This window comes from Zingiber officinale, chromosome 5B (assembly GCF_018446385.1).
Source record: "Zingiber officinale cultivar Zhangliang chromosome 5B, Zo_v1.1, whole genome shotgun sequence".
Lineage (NCBI taxonomy): Eukaryota > Viridiplantae > Streptophyta > Magnoliopsida > Zingiberales > Zingiberaceae > Zingiber > Zingiber officinale.
Genome location: NC_055995.1, coordinates 70492794 through 70502544, shown reverse-complemented (window position 1 = coordinate 70502544; position 9751 = coordinate 70492794). Strand labels below are relative to the sequence as shown.

The following is a 9751-nucleotide window of genomic DNA, read 5'->3' as shown; positions in this document are numbered from 1 at the left end:
TAAAAAGTAATATATGTGATAAATTACTTAAATCTTATGAAAAGTTAAATGAGGTAAATAATCAGATTGTTATTATACAATTACATCATTTGTACAAAAAAAAAAAAAAATCACACCCAAAAAGGTAATTTAAAAAGTATTAAAGTATACTTAAAGTTATTTCAATATTTAATTATTATTATTTTCTTATTTTTGAAAAAAAACCTGCATCTTCTTTTCGTAGCTTAGTCATCGATACACGCGCCGATAAATAGAGAGTGAGGGGATGAAGAAGTGGAGAAGCGGAGATGGAGCGCGAGGAAGTGGCGGCGGATAGAGAGGTGGGGGAGGTGGCGAAGAGAGCAACGCCGAGCGAGGAAGAACCGGCGTCCGATGGAATCTCCGCCGTCATCCCTGGGTGGTTCTCCGAGATCAGCCCCATGTGGCCAGGTCCGTGATCCGTTTCTCGACTCTTCCTATCGGTGACCCTCCTTCCTCTGGAACTGGTCTGGGTTTGTGCCGCCTGGTTCTCGGAGTATTCTCTTCTCCTCAGAGTTCAGATTAGGTTTGCTGTTCTAGGGTTTGGCTATGGTGCTCCTGATATCTCTGGAGTAGTGAAAAGTTGTTTTTTTTTATACTTATTCATAGAGTTTGCCTCAGTTTACTCTCCTGTTTTGGGGGGTTTTTGAGGTCAAATAAGTTTTTCCTTGATATAATTTCCAAAATAATCGATTTTTTTGGACATATCAATGATTTTTTCTAAGCATTCGCGTTTGCGGATGAAATGGAAGATGCTAAAGGAGCCAAACCCTAATGTTTATATTACCACTGTGTATGTTGATTTCTCGGATATCGCTTAATCAACTGAAAATAAATTTGTGTATATCATTTTGATGCTTGATAAACCTATGATTATGCTTTTTTATGATGGTAGAAAAATGCTACTTTCCTGTTTTCTACTATTTTTTTTTGTTCATCTCACCAAGACTGCACATGATCTCTTATTTTCTTTAATGGAGCCATTTATTGTTTTTTCCTTCTTTTGGTAAGTGGCCTTGTGGTGAGGTCGGTATATTATCAAGGGAATTAAAGAAAAGTAGTTGGGAAATTTTGGAAAATGAAAGGACTCTGAAAATTTTGCACCATTCATCAAGTTCCACTTCTGAGTTAATAATGTATTGCAAGAAGATATCTGGTGAGTGCTATAATTGAATTGAACCTTGTTAAGAATTATTTTGGATAAGATGAACTGTATGTGACTATTGGTGTCTGTTTACATGCGGAAAGGCACATTACCTGAGGCTGCTTGGTTCCTTCCCCTCCGTTGATTCAAAAGACACCATAGAAGGGCCTTTGGGCACCCCTTATGTGGAAGCCTTTTGATCACATATGCTTCTGCCCAATTTTTGGGTGAAAGTGGGGGATTTCCATAGAAATAGTTGCAAAAAGATGTTGTTACCCATTCCTCCAATTACCTCACTTTACAAGTTGTATGTTGTCCTAGATCTGGTTGGAAAAGAGAGTTGGGATAGCGATCCAATGTCCAATGTCCAATGTCTAAAGAGGATGAGTTCTAGTATCTTGCATCCTGCATCCTGCATCCGGTGTCTGGCATGAAGCATGGGAGGACAGCATCTGCTTGCAATGTGCAAGGGTAGGGAAGGGTGGTGCTTGTAGTGGGGTAAGGGAGGTGGTGTGAGTGAATGAGCAAGTGTCTGGGAAGGCGCTCTGGGCAGCAGTGGCTGCGTGCGGGTGGGTGATGAGTGTGAATGGGGAGAGGGTGTGTCAGTGGCAGGTGCAAGAGAGGAAGATGAGAGTTGAGAGGGTATCTCATCATTTGATTCTTATCGCTCTATTTCTTTCACCCTTGTCCACTTACCCAGCTAAATAGCTTGTTTCCCCTTCTTTTTGCACCTCCTCTCCTTCACATTTTCCCCTTCTCTCCAGCTTCTTTTCCTCTTGGGTCAACAGGGCAAACAGAGCCTTAACTCTCTACTGCCAATTTTCTCATAAAATTATTGTAGATTTCCCTGCAAAAAAATTATAATAAAAAAATCATGCAGAACATGCAAATTTTTAGCATTATTGTTTTCAGTTATGTAATCATATGTGTTTCTATGCAGAGAATTTTTCTTATCATGCTTTTCTTTGATTTTTACTGAAATTGATAATCATATGTTTCTGGTAACTTATGTAGGAGAGGCTCACTCTTTGAAGGTTGAAAAGGTTTTGTTTCAGGCAAAATCAGATTACCAAAATGTACTGGTATTCCAGGTAATTATGACTGATTGAGCGGCATATGATTTTTATCTTCCATTGTTTGTGACATTTGTCAAGCAGAATTTTCCAGACAGGCTGATTTTTTTTTTTTCCAGTCATCAACCTACGGTAAGGTTCTTGTCTTAGATGGAGTGATTCAAGTAACAGACCGAGATGAATGTGCTTACCAAGAAATGATTACTCATCTTCCATTGTGCTCAATACCAAATCCTAGAAAGGTGCATATACAAATTAAATTTTATTACCTACTTACCTCCTCAAAGTAAAAAATGGAACAGATGGTCTATTATGCTATTGAATTGTGCACTCCAAGCTATCTTTATCCAGCTTGAAGGGTTCTACTATAACCTTTTAATTTTTCCCCTATTTATGTGCAACTCAAATACTTGTTGTGCTGCTGCATGGTCTGCACTAAACTGTATCCAGGTCCTCCTTAAAAGCCTGCAGTAGTAGATATGTGGACTTCTTGTCTATATTATTTAAATTTATGCCAATATTGTAGGATTGATTGACTGATATATTTCAGGTACTGGTTATTGGTGGTGGTGATGGAGGTGTACTGCGAGAAGTTTCACGTTATTCTTCTGTGGAGCAAATAGATATATGCGAGATTGATAAGATGGTTATAGATGTGAGTAAAATAATAAATTTTGTGCTTTACAATCGATTATTCATCTTCATTCTGTCATGGTTTTTCTTCCTGGTATCCCTAATTGTGTAGGGTGTTATACTTGGTTCAAAAAATTTGAATGCTTTAACTTGACTACATTAAAATCAGGCATGTCGTTGGTAGTTATCTTGGACCTTATGTAATTATTTAGGACATGAAACTGAAACACGAAAACAAGAGGAAATTATGAAAATGGATATTAAAATATGAACTGACCAAGAAGGATAGCTCCTTTGGCAGTAACTATATGATTTATGGCAGCAGAATATGGTGTTTCAGCTGAGCCAACCAAAATAGCACAACATTTAAAACCTTGCTTTTGTAGTTTCATTCTCAAACATAGTGAGTTCATCCAATTGTCTATATAAACTCCAAGTATGTCAAAATTGACAACTCTATGCATCTTGTCTTTCTTTTTATCCAAAAAAAGGAAAAACAAAAATGTTGCATGCAAACACCCTACCTAGCTAGGACTCAGAACAAGCAAATGGTAATACATTTGTAATACTTAGTTAATAATAGTAGAGCAGGCTCTATAATACTACTTTAAAATGTATTGTCTTATATTGATAATTAATTACTAAATAACTTTTCTAATTTGCATTTCTGGAATTCAATCTACAATTGACACAATTATCTGATCAGTAGAGGCTCAATGGGATCTTTACATATGCAAAATGCTTTTCGCCAATCAATCAAGAGTTACACTTTCACGTGCTTTAATGTTCAAACTGTGATCTGAGAAGTTGATTTCTTGTTCTAGGTTTCAAAGCAATTCTTTCCACATCTCGCTGTTGGTTATAAGGATCCTCGTGTCACTCTGCATATTGGTGATGGTAAGAATTATTTCTGGGTGATAAGTCTCAAAAGAATTGGTTGCTCTAAATATGGTTTAGGGTTTACTAGGGGGGAGGGCTAGGGTTAAGGTCCTTGCCAACTCTTACTAACTAAGCTAGTTGGCAACCTTGCCTATACTGCAAGCTAGTTTGGCTAATAGGAATAATTGGGATATTTCTTTGTGATTTTTGCAACTTGGTTTATATAGTATAAAAAAATGCAGGAGTTGCATTTCTGAAAGCTGTTCCCAAAGGTACCTATGATGCAATCATTGTGGATTCATCTGATCCAATAGGTACATATCAACTCTCTATTATCTGTTTTTGTTTCCTTGGAGCATCCTAATTTTGTTTCTTGGCTTAATCAGGTCCAGCTCAAGAACTTTTTGAGAAGCCTTTCTTTGAGTCTATTGCTAAAGCCCTTCGTCCAGGTGGAGTTGTATGCACCCAAGCGGAGAGCATATGGCTTCATATGCAACTGATCGAAGACATTGTTTCTGCTTGTCGCCAGGTCTTCCGAGGCTCTGTGAGTTATGCTTGGACGACTGTTCCAACATACCCAAGGTATGGCTGTTAACCTCATGTAGTTCACTCTTACTGAATGGATACATGTGGCTATTGATGATTCATCAATGCAGTGGAGTTATCGGGTTCATGCTTTGTTCAACCGAAGGACCAGCAGTTGATTTCCAGCATCCTGTATACCACATTGATCAGGATGAGATTTCTATCAAATCTATGGGACCCTTGAAGTTTTATAATTCTGAGGTAATTAATCCACCGGAAGCGTTGTTCAGCGAACACACATTCCTTTCAGTTACTTAGCTCTTCTTTTTTCCCAGATCCATTCTGCTGCATTCTGTTTGCCTTCTTTTGCAAAGAGAGTCATTGGTTCCAAAGCTCGCTGAGATGCACAGCACCACCCGATGAATGCGAAGAAAACTCAGCAGTTCATGATCCCTGAAACGATAAGGGATTACTAAGGTCGATTACGGTTGCCATCTGGTATTTCATAATGATCTGAAGAGAGGAATCTTCAGTATCAAAGACAATTGTTACCCCATTTCCCTTTAAAACTTATTTTGGATAGCTCCAGTTTTGTATTATTTCTGCCTAAGAAAACTGTCCCTAAACTATCTTTCCACTAGAAAATTGCTCTAGTTTCTTTAATGCTACACAAGAGGCACAAGTTTCATATTTCGACTTCTTTAAGAAGTTGCAAACTGCTGCATTACAGATCTGTCATGTTATGAAGAACCTCTATCTAGTCATGACATTACGACATGAAAACTAGTCGACACCTGAGAAGAAATGCAGTGGGCAAAAAGATTGTACATTGCCATATGATTTCTAGGAGAAAAGGGTTGAAGAATTGCAGAGAGAACCTTGCCTTCTTGCTCAAACTCAGACTGATGGAAAATACTTGTTGAGATTAAATGGCAATGAGTAGAATTCTTCGCTCCTCGGATCCGATCTAAACGATCGAAACCTATCCCAAAAGTGATATCCTCTATCTTTCCTCGTCGTGCCATCATTTCGTTTCAGAGTGTTGTCCAAGAAATATGCTACAGAGCCGGCGACTAGCACTTGCGAGGAGAACAAGATGCTGATGCTATCATTGAACTGGAGAACGAGATTATCACAGTTTTTAAATCTAGAGAAAGAAATTAGACCAAATGGAATTGTGTATGGTTCAATCAGTGACGTACCCATCTAGCACCAGTATGCACTGGACCATGGCCAGCAACAGAAGTATATTCATTGAAGTATTGAGGAACTGATAAACCCATGAACACAGAGAACCCTAAAATGAACTTTGTCCTGAAGCTGTTTAAGTTACAGAACTGAAGGAAACTGAGACCTGCAGCACCTGTTCATGGAGCAAAAGTTCATGTTTGAGCTGCAAGATTAATTGTATATGTTCACAAGAAGCCTACCAACATATGCAAAGAGAAGACAATACACAGCTGCAAGAATTGGCCCTGGAATAGAGGCAAAAACAGCTCCAAATTTTCCTGCAATAACATGAGTTTAAGTTCAAATATAAGCCAAAGAAGCTACAATTATGTTTGAGCTACTCACCAAATACAGAGAAGAAGATCATGAACACTGCAGATATTTGAACTACTCTTCTGCTACCAACACGAGTCAAAGCCAGCAGACCGGCATTTTCACTGCATTAATTTCAATCGTTTTCTTTGAATTTTTCAGTCATCAAAATACACTCATCCTGTAAATCAATCTATGAACTTACACAGACACAGTGGATCCGTTCACTGTTCCAAATATCCCATCCAGCAAAACTCCCATTCCCTAGTAGTAAACAAAAGATACAAGTGATGCAGATAAAAGAAAGTTTTCAGAAAAATGATTAGAGAAAGATTTAACACCTGCCATCCAACACCTCGACTTAGAACTGATGGTGGCATTTGTGTGGCACTTGCAAGCCTTGAAACAGCTATAAAACCTCCAGTCGACTGCAATGTTTCATAAGCTTAGGTAAAATCATGATCTAACAAAGGGAGGAGAAGATGGAGACGAGGTACCTCTACAAGAGCAACAAATGAAGCAACCATCATCGCAAAAGATTCACCAGCATCAAAAGTTGGAGTCCCCCATTGAAAAGGGTAGGGGATTCTTATCCTGCCGGCATCATTAACAATCCAGTGGATTACATGAAACTATAGACGTTAAATATGCATATATTGTACATTACCATGGATATGCTCCGATGAGCCCAGACCGGTCGGTACGACAGTGAAGTTGAGTTCTTCTAGGTGCATGTCTATATGCACCTCCCACAGTGAGGATCAAGGCAAAAAGCCATACAATTCCAACCGAGATTACGAGTGCAAACAGTTCGACAACATGCTTCCTTGATTGCATTGCATGTGGAATATACTGAAAAATTATTGAAGAACAATGAATCATTCATTAGTTAGCAAAGATCTAAATTTGTTTTTCCTTGTTTTCTACTACCTGTGAAAGTATTATGAGCAGTATTAGCTGCGGAAGTCCAATTTCTATACATTTTGCAACCTGTGACCATGTAACATGTATCTTTAAGAATTTTACAACAACAACAAAAAAAAAACAGAAATACAATTGTTTGTGAACTCTCAACAGAGGAAATCTTACCGCAGGAAATCCATGTTGGTAGAGGCCAAAGCCAACCAGAGCAACCAGTGGTGCAGCCGAAAGAGGACTCAGTAATCTACATCAAATTTACATCGATATGATCATTAAAGTTAAAAAAGAAAGGAGAAAATTGTAGTTGATACTGAACCTTACTACAAGGCGCCATAGGCCACTAAAGCCTAGTATGATCTGCACAGCTGAGGCAGCAATGAGAGCCCCCTGTGTCCCCCTCATGACGCGTAAAAATCGCTGAAAAACACACAAAATTTCCAACTTAAAGAACAACAGCTACGACAAGTCTTGTGTTTCAAGAACTATATATATTATGAACATGATCAATTAGATCCAAGACACCTGATGAGGGTCCATAATGTGACTGTAGCGAGAAGCCAAAATGATTGAGATTGTGGGGAGAGTGGTAAGTGTGCAGCCACCAACGCAGGCAATCTGAACGTTGTCTGTATGTTTATGCCAGCCACAAACAGTAGGGTTTGGATCACTCTTGCTATTTCATCCTAAGAATTTTATTTAACAAGGCATGATCAATTGCAAATATTTAAAATATAAACCCTGAATTAAATTGCAGAATTGGTCGAAATTGATGAGCCTCACATTTCCTCCTCCCATTTGAGGAACAAGAGCTGTAGGAATGATGACTGAAGTTCCTAGCATTACAAGGTAGTGCTGGAATCCTAAGAGGAAGGCCTCAGCTGTAAATTACTTTTCAAATTATTATTAGATATAAAAGCATTTAATAATCTTATAGGGCTTAAAAAAAAAAAAAAAAAAATAAACACCAAAAGACTTAGAAGATTACCAAGAAAATGAGATGCACATTTAATAATTATTTAGACTAAAAATAAATTTAATTAGATCAAAATTAAGCCGAACTTGAAGTTAAGTCAAATCAAACTTGAGTTAAGACAAGCCAAGTTTAAGTCAGGCCAAATCGAGCTCGAGTTAAGTTGACCCTGCTAGAAGACCTCAAGTTAGGTCACATCCAAATTTGATCCACCCCAATTTACAACTCTAATTTAACACGGTGATTATTGAAGCATCTATAATCAAGAAGTATGTCTCTTAGAAGAAAAGGACGAGATGTGTCTTCGAGAATTAGAATCATCCTTTCACTTTCTATTTAAAATTAATCCGTTATAGTATTCTACTTTCCTTATCAGTAGTTTTCGCCTTTCCTTTTCTCCATCTTTTTCTCTCAAGTTGGATTTGAGTGACAAAAGAGCTTTGTTAAAGTTCTAACATCTTAATTACATCTTCATTGAATTTTTCTAAACAACAGAAGATCCTTATAACACTTGACATTTAGAAGGTTGACTTACGGAGAAGCCGATCCAACTAAAATCTAGCCTGAAGGAAGCTAATCTAATTGAAGTCTTACCTGAAAGAGATCGACCTAATTGAAGCCTGTCTTGAAGGAAGGCAATCTAATTGAAGTATTCGTACCATCCCTTAATCTCATACGGGATCAAATATAATTATTCAAAATAATTAACAATCAAATATAAATTTATTTTCTAATTAATAAATAACTAAATACCATCCAATCAACTATTAGCCATCAATTACTTTGGATAAAAATTGTTCATATATATATATATATACTCCTAGCAGTCCTTGAGTTTGTTCGAATTTATTTTATTTCTGAGTTATTAAACATTTTTACTCATAAAAAATATTGGAACCACACCAAATAGATCGTTAGATTTGCAGTAACGAAGCCGATGAAAGATAGAGAGATGCTTTAGTAAATAAGTTGCCTTTTATTAAACTATAAAGTTTGATGAACTTTTGGATATTCAATTAAATGCACCAAAAATTGCAATGAAAAATAAAATAAGAAGTATATATGTTCTCACGCCACGGAGGAGGACTAGTTATGCAATAAGAAACGTCAGGCAACTGGTCCTTCACTTGGTGCGGCTGTGCCGCCTCCTCCGACTTTGCCGGCACCGCCGCCCGCTGGGCTCCTCCGCCACCGTCGTCGCTGCTGCCTCCTCCTGTCATCCTTTTTCACGTATATTCCTACAACCTGAAACCTTCAAAACCTTCCAAAAAAACAACCTCCAAAAGGAGACTTGCGTTCAAAAAAATAGGCCTTCATGCGCGCACACGCACCCAACCATTGCAAATAAACAACCACACCAAATATAAATATATATTTATATAAAATAAAGCAGAAGAAATGACGAGAGCTGAGCAGGAAAGCAGCCGTGGAACCTCCGCCAGTTTCTTCGCAATATATACACTTCCTGTAAATGGCAACTTTACTTTACATTTACAGTGTGGTCAGCAATCAAAACGTTTGCTGGTGATGCAGGAAGTAATTTCGCTGGGATTACACGGCTGTCTACCTCACGATTCGAATCCATATCTAAGGAAGCAAATCTGCCTTTGGAAACCAACTGCTCCAGGGGCTAATTAAGTACGCATCTGTCCTGTCGGCGTGATAGGATGGTTATGATGTATGAGGTGCTATAGCACGTCTTAAGGTTGAAATTCGACACTTTGGAGTATGTTTTTTTTTCATGTCTTAGTTATATGTATTAATAATGTTACAAATAAAATAATATGTAGTCGGAAATTTATAGGAAATTAAATGAATCTAAATATTTGAATTAAATTCAACTCACAGTTAAGATGATCTAAACAGATAATCTCAGCCTTCTAACAGGAGCTGATTTTTTGACCTCAGAGTCTGAGCAATCAAAGCGTCCGAGCAGACTGAAGGATAGACAGACAGAGCGGGAGATCGGTCGGATAGATCAGAAGGGCGAGTGGCCGACCCAGCAGATGAAGAGTCCAACCGAGCGGACAAACAGAGCAGCGGACC

At 38.0% G+C, this 9751-nt stretch overlaps 1 protein-coding gene and 1 pseudogene across 1 annotated transcript; one reads left to right on the top strand and one right to left on the bottom strand.

The window, feature by feature from the left end:
* Positions 1 to 244: 244 nt before the first annotated feature.
* LOC121984508 (spermidine synthase 1-like) lies at positions 245 to 4935 on the top strand. The gene is made up of 9 exons (XM_042537460.1): positions 245 to 429; positions 2177 to 2253; positions 2355 to 2477; positions 2786 to 2890; positions 3693 to 3765; positions 3990 to 4061; positions 4134 to 4329; positions 4404 to 4533; positions 4608 to 4935. The coding sequence occupies exons 1-9, from the start codon at positions 288 to 290 to the stop codon at positions 4671 to 4673; spliced, it is 984 nt and encodes a 327-aa protein (XP_042393394.1). The 5' UTR covers positions 245 to 287; the 3' UTR covers positions 4674 to 4935.
* A 41-nt stretch (positions 4936 to 4976) lies between these two features.
* LOC121984507 lies at positions 4977 to 9260 on the bottom strand (annotated as a pseudogene).
* Between the last annotated feature and the right edge of the window lie 491 nt (positions 9261 to 9751).